Source organism: Neofelis nebulosa, chromosome 5 (genome assembly GCF_028018385.1).
Source record: "Neofelis nebulosa isolate mNeoNeb1 chromosome 5, mNeoNeb1.pri, whole genome shotgun sequence".
NCBI classification, from domain to species: domain Eukaryota; kingdom Metazoa; phylum Chordata; class Mammalia; order Carnivora; family Felidae; genus Neofelis; species Neofelis nebulosa.
The window spans coordinates 48859316-48879476 of NC_080786.1; the positions used below are offsets into that span (position 1 = coordinate 48859316).

At 37.7% G+C, this 20161-nt stretch overlaps 2 protein-coding genes and 1 long non-coding RNA gene across 5 annotated transcripts in view; 1 reads left to right on the plus strand and 2 right to left on the minus strand.

Annotated features, from left to right (window-relative positions):
• Positions 1 to 4513, minus strand: part of DHX36 (DEAH-box helicase 36) — a 52148-nt gene extending 47635 nt beyond the window's left edge. The window contains exon 1 of the mRNA XM_058730273.1: positions 4189 to 4513. Coding sequence (XP_058586256.1) covers positions 4189 to 4443 — 255 coding nt within the window. The 5' untranslated portion in view covers positions 4444 to 4513. The remainder of the gene's footprint in view (positions 1 to 4188) is intronic.
• A 107-nt stretch (positions 4514 to 4620) lies between these two features.
• LOC131512050 (uncharacterized) overlaps positions 4621 to 20161 on the plus strand; it is a 349282-nt gene continuing 333741 nt past the window's right edge. For 2 of the 3 annotated variants that reach the window (XR_009261890.1, XR_009261892.1), the window contains exons 1-3: positions 4621 to 4733; positions 5086 to 5184; positions 5661 to 5754. This is a non-coding gene — a long non-coding RNA (uncharacterized LOC131512050). The remainder of the gene's footprint in view (positions 4734 to 5085; positions 5185 to 5660; positions 5755 to 20161) is intronic. The other variant, XR_009261891.1, reaches the window with a different exon arrangement.
• Positions 16935 to 20161, minus strand: part of GPR149 (G protein-coupled receptor 149) — a 68835-nt gene continuing 65608 nt past the window's right edge. The window contains exon 4 of the mRNA XM_058730277.1: positions 16935 to 18860. Within this exon, the coding sequence (XP_058586260.1) occupies positions 18285 to 18860 (576 nt within the window). The 3' untranslated portion in view covers positions 16935 to 18284. The remainder of the gene's footprint in view (positions 18861 to 20161) is intronic.

Sequence of the window (20161 nt, forward strand, 5' to 3'; positions counted from 1 at the left end):
CTAACTCCCAATGGTCCAGTAATTTGAGTAGAAAAGCAACCTTTGTTGTTATAGCTCCCTATGATTTGGAGGCTGTTTACTACTGCAGTATAATTTAATCTACCTGATAAACGTTTCCTCTCCACTGACTCCCTACCATCAGTACAAGAACAGGAATAGAGTCAAATTTCTTTACCTTAAAAAGAAAAAACGTTTATTTATTTATTTTGTGAGACAGAGAAAGAGTATGTGCACATCAGGAGTGGGGGCAGACAAGAGAGGGAGGGAGAGAATCCCAAGCAGGCTCCACACTGTCTGTTTGGAGCCGGACTGGGTCTCAGGAGCCATGAGATCATGATCTGAGAGGAAATCAGAGTTGGTCACTTAACAGACTGAGCCACCTAGGCCTCCCAAATCTCTTCTACAACACAAAATCCTCTTTTGAATCCACCCAACCCTATCAGATACTGCCCTATTTTTCTTTCTCCTCTTCACAGTAAAACTGATTGAAAAGTTCTCCATTTCTTCACCTCTCCTTCACTAGTCAGTCCCCTGCAATCTGGCTTTTACCTCCACCACTCCACAGAAAGGGCTCTCATTAAAGTTGCCAAGGACCTTGTTGCTAAATCCAATAGACATTCTGAGTTCTTACCTTACTTGACATCTCTGTAGCATTTGCCACTATTTGATTACTTTCCTTTTTTCATACACCCTTTGCTGCCTTCAACACTGCTCCTGGATTCCAAAACAACACCCACCTTATTTTCCTCTTCTCTGGCTGTTCCTTCCTAGATAAGAATCTATGAAACTTCTCTTACCCCAACCCTTAAATTTTTTTACTCTACACTGAACCCTAGTGATCTCCAAACTAGCAACACTGACACCATTTGGGATTCTGTCAGGAAAATAGAATCTCTCACTCCACCCTCGTCCCACATTTTAAAAAGGTGCCAAGACTTTCAAGTCTGAAAAACAATGATCTATAGAATTTAGGCCTGCACCCACTTGTCTTCTCCATTCACAATCCATAGGACCTACTATCCATAGGACCACGAACTGCCAATCTAGATTTCTCTAGGCATCAGATCCACAGGGCCTCCTACCTCCCTGAAATCCTCACTTTTATGCCCTACAACATCAAACTCAGGGTCCTTAAGCTGAGTCTATCTTCCTCCATTAAGCCTGTTTCTTATATAGTCATAAACATGTCATTTATTAATACATACTTGCTTTACCCTTCCCTCCCAGATAAAATCACTTTTGAATCTCCTAAATTGCTTTAATCTGTCCACTTTCTTCCATCCATCTTCATGTCCTAATTTAAGCTATCATTTCTCACCTTAATTACTGCAAAGGCTACTTAACTGGTCTCCCTGTCCCAGAACTGCCTCTTTTCAGTTCATTCTCTATACTGGTATGAAAATGAATTTAAACACATACTCAATAATTTATTTTGTTTCAAGTGCTTTAATGGCTTACAGGAGTTCCTAGGGGAAAGTCAATGAATTTCAAGGCGCTGCTTATTTTTCTAGTAACAGGCTTTTCAGATTGTTGCTTATAAAATTATATTAAAGAATCATTATCAGTATCAATTAAAAAAAAAAAGAGCAAAAAAGATACCAACACCACACTCAGAGCAATGTACGGATAATTATCATTTTATGAAACTTTTTGTTCAGTTATACATACCTGTACACTAGGCTGCAAATTAACATGTATTTCTTCCTGTGGGAAACTGTCAACAAGTTTGAAAGCCACTGCTCTGCCTTCATCTCACCACACTCCAACACCCATGCTCTTATTCTTTCAGTTCCTTGAACATGTTCCTCTTGACCTCTAAGTTGTGGCACGTGCTGCTGCCTCTGCCTGAGAATCCCTTTCCAAATCCCCCAATTCCAAACATACACACTTCGCTATCTTCCAAGTTTCACATTAAGAGTTATTTCCTCTGGAAAATCTACAATCTTCCTAGTCTGAGTTAGATGATAATCCACATTCTCCTTTTAATATTTTAACATTGTAAACTATCCCTGTAACAGCACCTAACACCACAATTTCTTTAAGGTAGGGCCTACACCCTATTAATACAGTGCTTAAGATAGTGTCTCAAACATATCAATCACTAATTTAAAAAAATGAAAATTGAAAGAAAAAGAGCACATTGTTAGAATGTGGTAACTTTGTAAACATAGGGATTACCTAAAAATTAAAAGTTAGGGAAATTGGGAAGCAATCATATATGGCTGAAGGTGGTCAAAAAAAAAAAAAAAAAAAAAAAAAAGTAGGATGAGCCAATCATTGGATCATTGAAAAATGGTCCTATTGAGATAGAGAAGACGGAGATGCATTTTAGAGAGAATGGTAGAAGAATCGTAATACAAAGCAAAAATAGAAGTATATTTACAAAAGCTACAATTACATCAGATTGGGAACATGGGCTCAGAGAGTTAAGTACACAGAGGGAAACCTAGTAGTATATTGAAGCTATATTGCCAAGATTCCTGTAAAACATGTTAGAATGCAACTGAAATATATTCAACTCAGACAGATGTGACCTGGCTTCCAATCCCAAATTGTGAGCTAGAGAATGAGGCAATCTACTTTTTGCTTTTGAAAGTACTGTGAGTGGTTCTACAAAGGACAGACTCAGTGGAGAGCAGGGGTGGGAGCCAGAAGACTAGTTAGGAGGCCAAGAACACTGAACAAAATAGTGGCTTGATCTATGGTAACTGCTGTGGAGACAAGTCGTTGGATTTGGGATATATTATAAAAAGAGCAGGCAGATTTGCTGAAATGAAAGAGAAATATTAAAGATAAATCCTGTTTGGGAGTTGCAAGTGAATAAATGGTAGTAACATTTACTAAAATGAAGGTTTGGGAAGGGGTAGAAATCCAGAATTCCGTTCAGAATGATCCATAACACAACTAGCTTCAGGTGGAAATAATGAGCAATTTTTCCTGATTAAATTTTTCATCTGTTCGCATATTTTCCCAACCAATATCATATTTCCCAGTAGATCCCCAGGGCAACAGCCATAACGTGAGCTAAATAAAACTTGATAAAGAGTAACTTTTCTAGTTACTGTGCACATCCTTTTATAGCAATCAGCCAATTATCCTTGCAATGTCAAGATGACTTAGATGTGCTCCCCTTCATTTAAAAAAAAAAAAGTCTTCTTAATGAACAAGTTAATTTTGGGCTGACAAACATGTACGTGTATATATATTTTTTAAAGAGAAGGTGATAAGGTGTGAAGATAAATGGATAGTGCCAAAAAATCATTTTGATGAAAATGACACGGATAAAAGAAAAATAAAGAAATGGAATAATTTAAAAGCAGAAGCTTAAATGAGAACTTAATTACATACATTCAGTACCTAACATGAAGGGTGCTTTTAATGAAGTTACTAAAAAGTTGTTCTCAGGCTTATAGTAAGAAAGCTTCTGTTTAATTAAAACAAAAACAAAAACAAAAAAAAAACCAAACTAAACTAAAATAAGCCACTCAGTGAACTTTAATGCTTTCCTTACTACAGATCTTCAAGCTACAAACCAAATGGGCCGGGCAATCACCAACGCTAAGAGACTAATCTCTTGAAACGTCTCCTATTTCTAGGATCCCACGTTTCCTTCTCAAAGAGGAGCTGCTACTCATCAGAAACCTCCCCAGCCCAACATAAAACCAAAAAACCTGGGTTTGTGGCTATTTTTTAATGCTAAATATGAAAGCTAGGCTATTCTTCTGAGCGATCTACATTCAAAATAGTACTTGACAGCTTTTATTCCGCGCAAACTTGTATGAATCAAGAAGACCGCTATTTTCGAACTCTTTGGGCAAAGAACTTAAATAAGTGACCAAAATTTTTCTAAGGGAAAGGGTGGCCAGGGATACTAATACCCCAATGAAGTTAACTTCGGATAGAACGTGAACTTAACATTTGTTTTGTTCACAGTTCTCACGTCCTTAAAGCAAAATATACATTCAGCCTGCACAAATCCTAACTACTCCAGGTCAGATGAGCATGGCTAATGTTAAACTACATAATATCCGCTACCGGAAGTTGTAGCATAATACCTTTGCACACTTGATTTTCATTTCATACAGCACATGCATGAGTCAAGGAACAAAAAACGAAAAGGTTAGGAGCGGCGGAAGGGAAAAAGCCCGTCCTGCCTCATCCCTCTCCACTATCGAGTTTCAGATTTACCTCCTGCCTCTCCGCTTCCTTGTTCTTCTGACCCTGTTTCTTCGCATACCACAAGCCAATTTCGCGGCCTTTCAGGTGCCCGGGATGTCGGCCTCGGCCGCCTCGACCACCTCCTCCGCCGCCGCCGCCGCCTCCAGAGCCTCGGTTCCCTCCATGGCCCCCTCCATGGCCCCCTCCATAGCTTCCCCCGTGGCCCCCGCCGGAGCTGCGGGGCCCGCCATCGCGGCCCCAGCTATGATGGTAGTCATAGCTCATTGTCCCAGCAGACTACAACTCGTGAGAACCTGCAACCGCTAGAAATGGCGTCCGGGCCCGGAAGCTAGTGCACGTCCACTTCCGTTTTGCTTCCGGCGCCCAGCGCGAGAGGGAGGGCTATTGGAGCGTCACAAGTAGCTGTTTCCGGTGACGTCAGGGAGGACGACATCTGTTATCAGGAAGTTGGCTCAGGTGAAGTCTTCTTTGGTGTGCCCGCAGTCCTCTATTTTTGTACCTCTGGAAGGACAGGGAGCAAAAGGCTCGCGGGTTTCCTTACCTACACCAAACATGTGAGGAAATAGGTTTTACTTTTTACTTTCTTATTTCCCATGATTAAATCCGGAATTTACGTCCAATTAGGCCGTGGATAGTAAACATCTGTTGACACAGTAAAAGAAACTGTGGATCGATGCGTTTTCTCCTAAAAGTCTTGAAAGAAATGAAATGAGTTAATATTTTTGGGTTTTTTGGTAGCTACATCTTGAAAACAGCCTGACACCAGTTTGAAATACATAAATATAAAACTGCCCCTGCCTTTCTTAAAGGATTGTCATTATTTACTGCTTTATCCAATAGGGTGCAGGGGACACTAGGTTCACTAGGGGACATCCAGTTCATTTACATACTTTCACTGATTTAAAGGTGCTAGGGATACTCACTGAACACGACAAGTGTGGCACCATCTTTCATTTGCTTACCGTCTTGAGAAGATAAAGGCAAAAGAAATGGTTGTGCAGTGAGGTAAGAAAGGAAAATGCCGTATGCTTTGAAGGGGTCCAGAATACACCTCTGTGGCATAAAAATTACTTTGAGCAGAGGCATTCAATTCCTGAAATCTTGGAACTTCCTAAAAGCAGAGCCTCCCAGAAGGATTCAAAAGAACTCAATTGTCATAAACCCCTTCCCCTGGGAGAGGAACTGACAAGGTGGACTTATCACTGGAGACTAGAAGTCAGCATTCCAATGTTAAACAGGCTAAGCAGGCATTGCCACAAAACTGTTATATATTCCATCTATTTCGTAAGAGCCCATTTTTCCTTCCTAGAAGTATTTTCCCATGAGCGCCTTTCTCCTCCTCCTCTTCTCCTATTAAGATGGTGTATAAGCCATCTGTTCTACCCATCTGTTGAAACACATTTTTGTATGAAGTCCCATGGGTATGTGATTAAATTTGTCTCTTTCCTTGTTAATCTGTCTTTTGTCATTTTAATTTGCAGGCCTCTGAGAAATAAACCTAAGAGAGTAAAGGAAAAGATTTTTCTTCCCAACAGCCATAGATGTTACTGCAAAATAACTTAATTTTGGAGTCAGGTAAGTCCTTTTTAAAGCACTAGAGGTTAAGCAGTGACTTTTGAGATAAATAGACTTTAGCCAGACTAATGAGGAAGGGGAGAGATTATTCCAGGTGGAGGAAACAATGTGTATGAGGGGAAATGATAAAATTGGAGACTGAGAAATATTGGAGACTGAGAAAACTCTACACTGAAATTTAAAGACTGTTGGAGAAGACCAAAGAGGTAGAAAGGAGCATAAGCATGGAGGAACTTATATACCACATAGAGAACAACAGTAAACTTTAGGTAGGAGACTGATTATTTTTGGCTGTTTTGAATAGAAAGGAATGGAGGAGGCAAAAGTGGATATAGAGAGGCTAGTTAACAGGCTGTGGTTTAGTGGAGGCAAGATGGAACATGGGAAGGACTGGGAGCAAGAGTTATTTGGAGATAAATATGTCAGATTTGCTGATTCACTTGATATGGATAATTAGAGGAAGTGGTCAGATAACCCTTGAGTTTACGATTTGAATGACTACCAAATAAGAAGGTACCATATCTTGAGATGAAGAACACTAGATGAGGAGGACTTTTTTTTGGACTTGAGGGAGGGTTGAGTTAATGTGTCTAAATAATACATGTGGAGTTTGAGGAGCCTATGAAACATACAAATACAGATGTCTAGAAAGTGGTTGACTACATGAGTTAAAAGCACAGAGAGAGCAGACGGAGACACATTTTGGTAGTCCTTGGCAAATATGATTAAAACTATTGAATAGTTCCAATAAATGTATTGAAATTCATTGGGCATACCTATGTGACAAGTATGTGAATTGTTCAGTAGGTAAGATTGAGTAGGCATATTGGGGATGGTCGCGGCAAAATTTGAAGGAGATAGTGTGGGTTGTTAGGTGAGAAAGTGTTATGAATTGAATGTGTCTCCTCAAAGTTTATATGTTGAAGCTCTAACCCCCAGTGTAGCTGTTTGGAGATGGTGCCTCTAAGGAAAGAAATTAAATGAGTTCATGGAGTTGGGGCTCTAATCTGATAGGATTAGTGTCCTTATAAGAAAAGATACCAGAGAGCTTATCCTTTCTTTCCTCAGAAGAAAAGCATGTGTGGACAAAGAGGCTATATAGAAGCCAGGAAGGGTGCTCTCACCAGAGAACAAATCTGCTGGCACCTTGATCTTGGGCTTCCCAGCCTCCAGAAATAAATTTCTGTTGTTTAAGCCAGAATAATACCATAAATAAGTGGTACTTAATTATTTAAACATGGCATTTACTTATTAAACCAATAAAGTGGTTTTTTTTTAAGTTTTTATTTATTTATTTTAAGAGTGAGAGAGAGAGAGCATGCATGGGGGGTGGGGGGTGGGTGTCATGGAGAGAGAGGGAGAGAAAGAGAATCCCAAGCAGGCTCTGCACTGTCAGCACAGAGCCCGATGCACAGCTCGAACTCATGAGCTGTGAGATCACAACCTGAGCTGAAGCCAAGAGTTAGAGGCTTAACTGACTGAGCTTCCCAGATGCCCCTAAAGTGGTTTAATACCACTGAAACCTGGGGTATTTATTAAGGCAGCCTGAACAGAGAGTAAGTGGAAAAGAGAACTAGTGTTTATTTGTTGCTTAGTATTTGCTGGGTATTGGGCCAGGCAATTCACATTTATGGTCTGCAGAATGTGACCCTCATAGATGCCCACATCCTAATCCCTAAAACCTGTGAATATGTTAAACTACATGGCCAAGGGAAATTAAGGTTGCTAATCAGCTGACCTTAAAATGGGGACATTATCCTAGGTTATCTGGATGAGCTCTGTGTAATGGAATGTAGGCAGCATCTAGAGCTGGAAAAGGAAATGGATTCTCCCTTAGAGCCTCCAGAAAGGAATACACCTTGCCACACCCTAAATTTTAACCTAGTGAGGATCTTATCAAAAGTCTGTGCCACAGAATTATAAATTTGTGTTAATTAAGACTCCAACTTTGTGCCAATTTGTTATGGCAGCAATAGGAAAGTAATATGATATTCCATATTTCATACAATCCTTATGAAAACCCCAGAGACACAGGTAGTGTGATCTCTATTTCCTGATAAATTCTATTATTTTCCTTCACCTCGTGTTTGTTGATCCTAAGCAGAATCTTAGTTATAAATTTAAAATTACCATGTTTTCCTGACTTCTTCAGCATGGAGTAGTATGGTATTGCTTTAGGCTATTGCTTTAGACATACACTTTAGAACAAATGGGAAGAAAAGTATCAGTTGGTACTTTTTTTTTTCCTGCTTTGGTTGGAACCAATAAGAATTCTTAGGTTACCTAATGCCAGAAAACAAAAGGAATGACTGACTCATAACTGCCATTGTTACTTTTGCTGATGCCTTGCTTTGTGCTGTGCTCTGGGAATGCTCAAAGATGTCTTTCTTAAATGTAATCTCCACTAATCATGGGCTGGGCACAGAATGCAAAACTATTGCATTCACACGCATGGCATTTGGTATCTAACTCCCACAGGCATGGACCTCCCAGTCCAGTGACTCCCAAGATGGCAGCTAGGGTGAGCCACATAAGACCACACCATTATGGGAAACTACCAGTTTTCCCAATCTCAGGAAATCTCTCATTCTCCATTTTCTTTACCTCAACCCTGAGAAACAACTCTAGCATAATTTTTCATGGGTCTAATATTCATGAGGGACTGGATGGGAATTTTGTTTAGTGTTCCCCTTGGAAAATGGAATCCTTAATGAACTCTGACCTCTTCTTGGTGGTGGGGAGAGGGGACATGCTGATAAGAGTAGTCTTAGATCTGTAAAGATCTGACTGTTTTGGGGTGGAGGTAGGGAGACATGGAGAAAGTGTTTCCTTCTTATATCAGGAAAAATACTGGAAAATTATCAAACAACTCAATAGAACATCTTGTCACATAAAATTTGGGGGCTCAAATTGGGAAATTTGAGTTACATTGAAGGTGAATTTGTGGAGAACACTTCGTGATAATAATGGTCGTAGTAAAATCACAAATTTACTTAAAATACAATTCAGATGGACAAAGAAAATGTAGAGTTTCTTCTTGTTCTTGTTCTTCTTCTTCATCATCATCATCATCATCATCATCATCATCATCATCATCTATTTTTATTGATCTAATGTCTAAATTCCCTCCCTGCCAGGCAACAGTAGTGGAAACATCTTAAAATTGCCAGTTAACTTTCCTTGTTTCAGGTAATTATGAAATTCTTCTGTCTCTCTTTCTCTCCACTCTCATGGGATGACTTACTAGGGTCTGGAATCACTTGAAGGCCCCTTCATTGAAAGAGGTGCCCATTGATCCTGGGTTTTGCCAGGAACCATAGCTGGCTGTGGGCTGGAACTCCACAATAACCTCTCCATCTGGTTTCTCTGTGTGGCCTAGTTTCAGCCTCCTCATAGTGTGGCAGTTCCAAGAGCAACTGACACAGGACAAGGTGTGTCACATGACATTTTTAGTAACTAGCCTTGGAAGTCACATAGCAACTAGTTACTAGTTGAGATAGTTACAGATGTGGACTTAAGTTTAAGGCTTCACCACGGTAGGGGAGGTCAGACTATAAGAGCAGCATGTAGGATGGGAAATACTGTGTTCACTTTTGGAAGATACAGCTGCTGTAAGTGCTGACTCAGGCCCTCTGGAAACCATGTTGCACCAGTGTTTTGACAGTTTTACAGACTTCTCACATTGCAACACAGACACAGACACTCTCCATATGGCAACTAGACGTAGGAAAAAGGATGGTAGTACTGTAAGTAACATTTATTGATTGCTTATTATATGTCAGGTACTATGAGTAGGCATATTTTCTATTTTATTACAGTTAGGGCAAGAATCTCAACATATTGAAGGACTAAAAAGAATGAGACCTCTCCAAGGAAAGGATACCACTGTCACAGATATATTTCATGAAAAATAATACAGTCTTATGAAAGTTAGAAAAAACTAGGTGTCTGCAGCATTATTTATCCCTGCTTGCTTTATAAACCTTCCATTTTTAATCACTGAAACCTCATTTATCTGTTTATCAAAGGTGCTTTTGAAATACTGAATCAACATATTTTCAGTCCTCTCTTCTGTAATTCATGTTTCTCAGTAGACATTTCACAATTATAACTCCAGAGAGGGGAGAGTGTGAAGTCTGCTTTAGGCAGGAGAATATGTAAGAGAATATGGGGGAGTGGGGGCGGGAGGGGAAGATGTGTTTGAATTTTGACCTCCTTTCCATATCTCAGCTTTTACCACATTTCCTGCTTGTAGCTCTGAAAGAAAAACATATTTGGAATTTTTTTTACATGTCTGTTATAGTTTTTAGTATATCCAATGTTTGTGCTAAAGGGAAGAGTTAATTACTGAATCCCTGCATTCTCCTGGAATTCTGGGAGATTTTACTTTTTCATTACCTCAAGTTGATCTGTCCTCCTTTATGCCAGTTTTGTCGGTTCCTATCACAGCTTCCTTGTTTCTCTTACCTTTGGGGAATCTTTTAGACAAATTAGGATTTTCTCCTGATCTTCATTCTAAAATTGGTAGACACTGAGGTCTTTTGATCTAAGAATACCAAACCTGTGTTCTACCCAGATCCACCCATTTATTCTTCTCGAATAAAGGAGAGAATTGTATCTTCATCATAGTAGGATTTCCATATAATGTAGAGAAGCTTCAGATCCTTAACCTTCACTTAGTATTTTCAAATTTTGTATATAATGGTATGGCTAAGAGATTTTAAAGATAATCTTATCTGCCTGGCTCTCCTCATCTCTAATCTTTCTATTATCCACTCAAGAATAACTGAGCTCTAGAGAGTTTAAGCATAGATGAAACACTGGTGGAGTCAGAGTTAGAGTTGGAGATTGAAACTAAGCTTTCTGATTCCTAGCCCAGTGCTCTTTCCACTGTACAGCCAAGATAGTTACACACTCTGAAAGGTTATAGATTGTGGACATGTCAGAGTCTCTATGGAAAAGAGGTAGCAATCTTAAAATGGTAATTCAAGGAAAATTTGTACATTAACATATTATATGTATATAGATGCAAAAAAATCTTTTAAGAGACTATAAAATATATCAGTAAGCTGGAGTTAGTAGCTGCAGAGATGTTCTTATCTCTAGGCCCAAGTGTATGAAGAAAGAGAGCAGGTACTGGCATCCTGAAAGAAAGTGGCATAGAATCAGCTTTCTACAAGAAGCAGTGACTGTTGATAAAGGGGAAGATCCAGTCCAAAGTGGTTTTTCAGAGAAAGAGAGGAATAAATACCCTGACCTCACTCTCTTCCTTGTCTCTGATTTCTTGATGGAAGTCCCCATTGACCAAACCCAATGGGAAACAGAGATGATTTGCTTCTGTCTGTTGGTATGGTTGGTGCAGGTCAGTGTCTTGGTGCAGAGGGTAGAATGGAGAAGGGTAGAGGAATTTGCAGGAGAAAAGTTAACATAAGTAATGCTTTGGTCCAGAGCATATTTTGGTGCTTTTAGTTGCAATGAACTGTAAATATTTCAATAAGGGCTGAGATCCATCAGAGAATTTCCTGTCCCTTTATTCTCCGTGAAATGCAGATAGTGTCTGCGTTCAGCCTACTCTTTGAATTTCATTGACTGAACAACTTAGTGGCTCCAGAAGGCACTGCTTTCTTTGTGATTTGGGATATTTTACCGTTAGCTGTGGGAGTGGAGGTGTTCTCACCCTTATGCTAAGCTTCTGAAGACATGACATACTTGTTCTTCTATTATTATCTTCTTTCAGGGTAGGTCTTGATGATGTCCAATCATAATTTTCTTTTTTCACTCAAAATACTGAACGATAATTTTTTTATTCTAATAGAAGTTTATAAAGCAAGTAGAAGGTACTTTTAGCAGGAAATTGGTAGACATTACCCATTTCCTTTTTAATTAGTATAGGTTACCTATGTTTTGGGGGAAAAACACCTAGATTAGGTATAACTTGCTTCACAACTATAGTGTGATTGGATAACTTATTGTCCAATTCTGTGAGAGTTAAAGAGGACACTATTAATTGTTATGCCAGGAAAACAATTGTAAACTGGGACTATCCCGTGCAAACCAGATGTTTTGTCATTGTAACTATGAATTACTGCCATTGTCTGCTAATTCTATCTGCTTCTCATAAAAAGAAAGAAAAAATGGATTTTAGTATTCATGTTAAACATCTTCTTGAATGTTTTGCATAACATATTTTCCCTTGAAAACTACATAATCTAATTCAATTAGTGGATTTTTCGCTGCCCAATGTAAGCAGACAATCTGGGAATTTAGGGAAAAATGTTTTGAATGAGTACTAAGAAAACAAATTTTAATACTTTTTTACTATATAAAAAATAATAGAAATACAAACTCTTAAACTTAAGCAAGTAGCTGTGTATCTTCACTACTGGAACCAGCTGACCATGGATTTATCCAAACCCTAATATTTTTTGACCTTCACATTTTAAAGCTTCTGGGGATTGCATTTCTGCTAAGTGGAGGAGACTCAAATTTGCTCCTGAGGTATTTTTTTTCTTTTTTTGTGGAAAAATTACTCAGTGAGACTATGCTTATGTAAAGGTACAGATTGTCCTCTGTAATAAACTGTTTCAAAATAATGTGACCCCAGGAACCTAAATCATTCTATGTAATATTGCAGAAGATTGTCATTGTGGTCATTTTGTATTTGGGTTTTGATTGCCCAGTGCCAGCAAGTTCCTGCTCATTCTCAAGAAGAACATGTGATTTCGTATTTGTGTATGTGTTCTTTGTGGATTTTGAAGTTGAAATCCCAAGACTGTAGGAAAGACATACAAATATGATTTTTTTTTTTTGTATCTTGAGTTGGAGAAGAAATCACATGCACAAATTGATCTATGTTTGTAGCAGTATAGTCTGTTCTAGAATCAAGACCAGATAGCTCAAACCCTGGAAGATGTGCCATTCTTGGATCGTGGTATGCATCTGCATCTTGTGACACGAGGGATGGGGCACTATTTACGTTCTAATAGTGTGGTGTATTAGTGGTGTTAGTGCTTAGTGGGGTCATAGCATGTGTCAGAGACTGGATAGCTAGCTGTTTGCCAAATTTAGGTTTCTTCTTCCTCTGCACAGATAGGTCTATTTCTTAACCTCCTTTGATGTTAGGAATGTCTGTATACCCAGAGGTCTCCAGTGTAGCAGAAGCTGCAGTGATTGAGGTGCTGTTTTTCCAGGCCATCCCTGGAACAGTCCTTGCTGGATCCTCTCTGCCCTTTGCCCTTATGCCAGCTTAATATGGATGAGGATAATGATAATAAAAATGAAAGAGTGGAACTACAAGATGGAAAGAGCCTAGATCCCTGAACCATACCTTAGAAGAGAAAGTCTCAACTACTTTTAACTGCTTTTAAAAGCTTTTAACTGCTGCTGCTTTTCTTCAACTCTTTCAAGTCTCTCTCTTTTTTTAATGTTTATCCATTTTTGAGAGAGAGAGCATGAGTGGGGGAGCAGCAGAGAGAGAGGGGGACAGAAGTTCCGAAACATGCTCCACGCTGACAGCAGTGAACCTGATGCGGGGCTCGAACTCACGAGCCGTGAGATCATGACCTGAGCTGAAGTTGGATGCTGAACTGACTGAGCCTCCTAGGCACCCCTGTCTTCCAGATCTTGTGCAAATTCCTCTTTCTAGCAGACACTAAATCTGAAACTTGCCAGCAAAAGAGACTGGAAAATGTAGTTTTCAGGCTTCTAGCCTCTGTGATATGTGGAGGACATTAGAAACATTGGGATATTCCAAGGTATTAACAGAAAATAGATGCCAGAGGTAATTTTTTACCTCAAATTACAGGCTCCATAGAAAAACATTTAAGAAATGTAAGTGGAGAATCTGGGTGGCTCAGTCAATTGAGCGTCCAACTCTTGATTTTGGCTCAGGTCATGATCCTAGGGTCATGGTATCAAGCCCTGCATCAGCTCAGCATGGAGCCTGCTTGGGATTCTCTCTGCTCCCTCTGCCCCTCTCCCCAGCTCACATGCATGCTCTTTCTCTAAAATAAATAAATGAAAAAAAATTTTTTTAAAGAAATGTGTAGCTTAGGTAGTTACCAAGGAAATCCTTCCTACTTATTGAATCAGAATACAATACCATCACCATCGCTATTGCTACCACCCTAATTCTAGCAAATATCATCTCTAACCCAGACTATTAAAATAACCTCCTGTTTGTTCTGTAATCGTATTTGTACTTGTATCGTCTTTCCCCTTGACGATAGCAGACAGTGGTCATTTGTGATTTTGTAATCAAATGTGTCATTTCTTTGCTCAGAACCTTCCGATCACTTCCCACCTCATTTAGAAAAAGATTCAAAGTCCATACCTGGTCTGCAAGGCATTAATGGTCTGCCTCTCTGTGCTTTTATTTGTCTTTATTTCCAACTACGTTTTCTCTCACTCTTCTGCATTCACATTGACCTCCTGGATGGTTTCATAAAATACCAAAGGCATACTCCTACTTCTGGAAACTTGATGCTCCCTGGGATAGAACTATGATTTCCCTAGATACACAGCACGTTTCATCACTTTATTTAACTCTCTGATGAAATAGTATGTTATCAGTGAAGTGTTTCCTAACTAAAGTATTTGAAAAAACACTCCTTCCATCACTGTCCCTTTATTTTCATTTTTTTTTCTCATCATTTTTACCTCTTGTACCTACTTTCTATCAATACATTTAGCATTACCTGATATCTATCTATCTATCTATCTATCTATCTATCTATCTATCTATCTTGTTTGTCTGGGTGCCTTGGAGCAGCCAAATAGTAACAGTGTGATTCAGAGTAGGGGTTTTGGGTCATTCCTTATCAGCTTGACTTCCTGAGGAGCTGGAAATTAGTCATGTGAGCTGTCAACCATGCTTTACCCTACCCCTACCATGATGGAGCCCCAGTAAAGACTCTGGATGCCAGGATTCAAATGAGCTTTCCTTGTTGGCAGTATTCCCTATATGTTATCATACGCTGATGCTGAAAGTAATGCTATCTATGACTCCATGGGGAGAGGATAACAGAAGCTTCACATTTAGACTTTTCCTGGACTTTGCTATATGTGATTCTTCTCTTGGCTGATTTTAATCTGTATCCTTTCCCTGAAATGAACTGTAACTGTGAGAATACAGCTTTCTGTGAATTCTGTGGGTTGCAGTTAATTATTGAAACTGATAGTGGTTTTGGGATACCCTAAGTTTGCATTTGGAGTCAGAAGTGAGGGAAGTCTTATGTGGACTGTGTTCTCTAAATTTGCAATTGGTTCGAACTCATACAAATGTACATATATGTGTGAGTGTGTATGTGTGCGTTGTTTTTGTTCAGTCATAGTCCTAAGTACCTAGAACAATTTCTAGCATATAGCAGGCATTCTATATGCTATAATGATATAATGTTACAATAAATGAATGAAAGTAACTTAATAGAATAAATAAGAAACTAAGAGAAAATCTGTTTATGAAAACCAATACTAAAAACCACGTTGAGAAAAGCTTTGAAACAATGCATAACCAAATGGTTTTTTATTACATTCTGAGTAATACTGTGATGGTTACTGTCTTCAAAATGGTTGCCTCTGTCAGTCACAACTCTTGGAACTCTTTGGGATTATATGTGGGTTTATATTAACTGGGAGTCTTAGAGATTATGTATTTACAGTTTGTAGGAGTCACCACCAGATGGTGATATTTTTATTAGATAATAAGTAGTTTTTGAATTCAGATTCATGAATTTATAGAGAAAAGAAATAAACTATATGAAATATTGAATTTATTAATAACAGTATAACAGAGTAAGCTATTTAAATATAGCACAAGATTATCTAAAAGGGTATTTCCTATACCAGAAATACATTTTTGCAGTCATAATCACTTAAAAAATTTTTTTAACGTTTATTTATTTTTGTGAGAGAGGGAGACAGAGTGCAAGCAGGGGAGGGGCAGAGAGAGAGGGAGACACAGAATCCAAAGTAGGCTCCAGATTCTGAGCTGTCAGCACAGAACCTGACTTGGGGCTGGAGCTCGGGAGCCATGAGATCATGGCCCGGGCTGTAGTTGGATGCCCAACCAACTGAGCCACCCAGGCGCCCCATGCAATCATAATTGTTTTAAAGAGTAGGGAGAGTTTATACTGATATAGTTTAACCTTACTCTTTCCTTCTTTCGTTCGTTTTTTACAGTATAATTTATTGTCAAGTTGGCTAACATACAGTGTATACAGTGTGCTCTTGGTTTGGGAGGAGATATTCCTGCGTAGGCACAGCCCATTGTATTGACTAAAGTGTCAATACAGCACAACTTTTACATGTGTCTAGTGTACGGTTAATTCAGCAGCTAAGGGCAATTAAATGGGAATATTGTAGGTTTTTTGTTTTTGTTTTTGTTTTTGTTTGTGTTGTTTTGTTTTGCCAGTTCTCCTAGCATAGGCCCAAGTCTAGTGAAAAGAAAATAGAACACAGGAGGAAAGCACAGTATTACTGTTTTCCAATCCAGTTCTGGTGCTCTTTAAATATGATTTCCATTGTCTTCTATGCATTAAAGAACTGTGCCAGCTAGAAAGGATTTATTTTTATTTAAATCTTTATTTTTTTTTAAGTTTTATTGTGATTCTGTTTCTAATTTCCTTTCTGACAGAAATTGTACTCGAAAGCAACAAAATCATCTTTCTTTTTCATAAAATTGTACACCTAAATTTAATATATCAAAACTTACCTTTTACAAAGCATTATTAGAATATTCAGTTCAACTTTACTTTTATAACAGGCATTTAATGCCATAAATTTATAATATTTGATTGATCTGGCCATTTGTCATTATGGTGCAATAGCCTTCAATTTTAGGGTTATAAAAAGGCTCTTAAAATAAAATATATTTATATAAATAAATAAATAAAATATATTTGTAATGATAATATATTTGAATTTGAATTTATGTGTTATACATTATTTGAGGCTTGTTTTACAAACATTACTAGTTGCATTACATTTGGTTCCCAAATTTAGAAGATGAGATGCTGAGAGAGTACATGAGAGATAAAGTCCACTGAGAGAATTATTTTGAAAATGACTTCTTCATGGCCAAAAAAAAAAAAAAAAAGTCTTCTGGAGATGAAATGTCTGAAAGTCCATTTCAAATAATTTAGAATTCTGATTCAATATAAAATAGAAACCAAAATAAATCATTAAAAGAATAATTCACTCAGTCTGTAGAAAATAAGATATGTAAGATGTGTTGCACAGTTAAATACCATGTAAAATGTCAACTCAATAACTTTGGAAAATAAACACTGAAGTAATACATTTAATGTATGTTTGAAGAAAGATCAGAATAAACCATTTTTAAGAAACAAATTAGTCTATAGTTTTTGAGATATACATTACTAATAATTGGACAAGGTGATTCCTACATTTTTGCAATGTAACACATTTTAAAATTAATCTTGAAATGTATATCGTACACTCATTTAATAATATATATTGAATTTTCTTGAGATACACATCTTTGAGAAAAAAACCAAAAAGTACCTAAACTTAGGACAAGATTTGTACTAAAATTTTCTATACTTTAAGAATAGCTAAGAAAGTTTGCCAAATCTGCAGCTTTAGAAACATACAGTTTTACTTTTTACTTAGTGGATTTTCCTCTGCTTTACCTGGAAGTTTGTTAATCTAGTTGAGCATCCCTCACGGAACTTAATCTGGCAGTGTTTTTCCCCAATTTCCATTAAAATAAAACAATTCTAGAAATGATGATGTGTACATATACAACCTTTTCCAATAATATTTTAGTTATGGACTACTAATTCCGCTTATAACACACAACATTTTGTTTCAAGGGCAGTCTTGACATAGTAGAAAGATAAAAGGAAAATACATTTTAGAAAGGAAGAAAAACATTTAGTAAGCAATTCATATTTTATGGAAATGAAGGAAACAACTATTTACAGATTATGGACATGCATGTTTCAAAGATGGAAGCTAGGTAGTTTGCCATTTTACATGAGAATATATTTTCTAGACATCAGTGTAAAGCTAAAGCAGTTAACTGTAATGAGCTTCTTTTGCTAGGCACATGTAGGCAAGTCTCTTCAAATACAACTCAGAATTTTGCTACATTTCTTCCATTCCCAAAATATCTTTTTACCCTTTGCAGTAAAGTCTAGTATTACGTGTTGAAACATGAGAATGGTAATAATATATTTGTTGAATTTATACAACTTTCTGTTTACTCTGAAGATGACAAATAGGCAAAAACGTTAGTATATGAGGCTGATATTTGATCTAGAAAACAGCCTAGGAATCAGATAAGAAACAAACCTTTAAATACCACAGTGTGTGATCTACAGGTAATACATCAAAAGCACTTAAGTGTTTACACTAGTTCTAGCTGCTCCTCCTAAAAACAATTAACTACTAAATCTGTAATGCTTATGTAAACCAACAGGTTATAAAGGAAATCAAATAGCCTCAGAACAAAAGCGTTAAGTAGTTTGAACTTGCAGATTCATTCTTGCCTTTATTAGACCAAATGATCACAAGTTACCCTTGCCTTCTTCCTCTCTTTTTCTGTAAGCTTTATTTAACAACTGGATTTCCTCCTGGTAGCCTTCCTTCTCTTGATGCTGCCTTTTACTGTTCTGCCTGTGTGCTTCAACAGTGTCCGGAATGGAGATGTTGATATCACCATCAGGATTACTCGTAGGTAAAAAGAGAGAGTATGACGCTGTTTCCCCTAAATCACAAGAAACGAATCTGTTTTCTTTCCGCGAGTAGCGTAGGGATGGAGATCTGACCTGTGTAGAGGACTGGCTGATGTTGCTAATGATTGACACGGTATCCAAGGCTTCTTCGTTATCACAAATTTCAAGAACTTCCAAGTGTATTTTCACACTGGTGTCCGCAAATGTGGAGGGAGAATCTTCTGAGTTTGGTTCATGGCCAACACTTTTGGATCGATAGACTTCTATTTTCTTAGAGGCTGGGGTTATCTTTTGTCCTTCAGCACTTACCTCATAGGTAGAAAGAGATAGGGTTTTCCCTGTAGGTGCTTGGAGAGACACAGTCCCCTGGAATGCACACAAGGGAATGGCAAGGGCACCACCAGAACGCTGGGAACAAAAACAAAATTGTTACTATTGAAACCTAGTTTCTGAAATTAGGCCATTTAAAAATTTACTTTATTCATTAAAATGGTAAAGTTTTTTGTTTTTTCTATTTCAGACCCATTTCCCTAGAAACCTTTATAGATATGGGATTTAAATTCTATTAAACCACTATAGTTTAGTTTCTCCTAGGTCAAATATAACACCTAAATGAGGACAGCCAGGAACCTTTCTTTGAAGGTAAAGAACATAATTCCACAGTTTAAGGCAAAATTTGTGTTTTGATGGGGACAGCGGTAGGTGTTTCCAAAAGCAGAATTTGGGCATAAAATTGAATGCAAATTTACAATCTGGAATTGCTTTTGTATTTTTTGTTACATTAAAAAGTTTGCATAGGTTGAAAGAAATGTAGACTGTAATATTCAAAATGTACTTTTTGTTTTTCCTGTTTAGTATGTCAGAGAGAATGATAATTGTGAAACTATGATTCAGAGGTAGTATAAAGTATATTTCAGCTGTTAGTTTTGAGTACACAGAAGAGGAACCAAATGTCTCCAGAACTGTGCTACCCTGTGCTCACTTTTCCATAGAGAAATCACAGTCATTAAAGTATATCCAATAATAGAGAACTCCCCCACATCTCTGCAAAAACTTTCCTGCAAGTTAGAACCTTTTATATTATATTTAAAACTTTGTATGTTAAGATTTTTTAAAATTTGTGCTCACCACTGAAAAGTGCTTAAGAAGTGAAAAAAAAGACTAAATCTTAAAATAGTCTGTATTTTATATTATAGATTCATGCCTTCATGCTTCCAATTGACTTGTTTCCTTTTTTGATTACATGTTAATCTCAGAAGAAGGTAGTAATATGCCAAACTTCTAAAGCAATTGTTCTCAAAGCTAGGTCCCCAGACCAGTGTCAATATTACCTGATAACTTGTAAGAAATGCAAATTTTTGAGCCCTACCTCAGATCTATGAAATTAACCAACCAGCCTTTTAGGTGATTCTGTTGCATGGTAAGGTTTGAGATCCCTAACTAAAGAAATGTTAGAGTCCAGAAAAAAAGGGGGAAGGAAGATGGTTAACAGACACTTTTATACTTGTGCCGACCACCTAAAAAGCCTAGAGTTACTAACTGGATTGGCTTAAATGTGTCTTTACTGGGGAATTGGCGTGAAGGCTCATGGTATTTTGCCAATTTAGGATGATCAACTTTCCTATTTGCCTGCAACTATGCCAGTTTTAGCACTGAAATTCTTGCATTTTAGGAACCCTCTCAGTTCCAGGAAAACCAGAATAATTGGT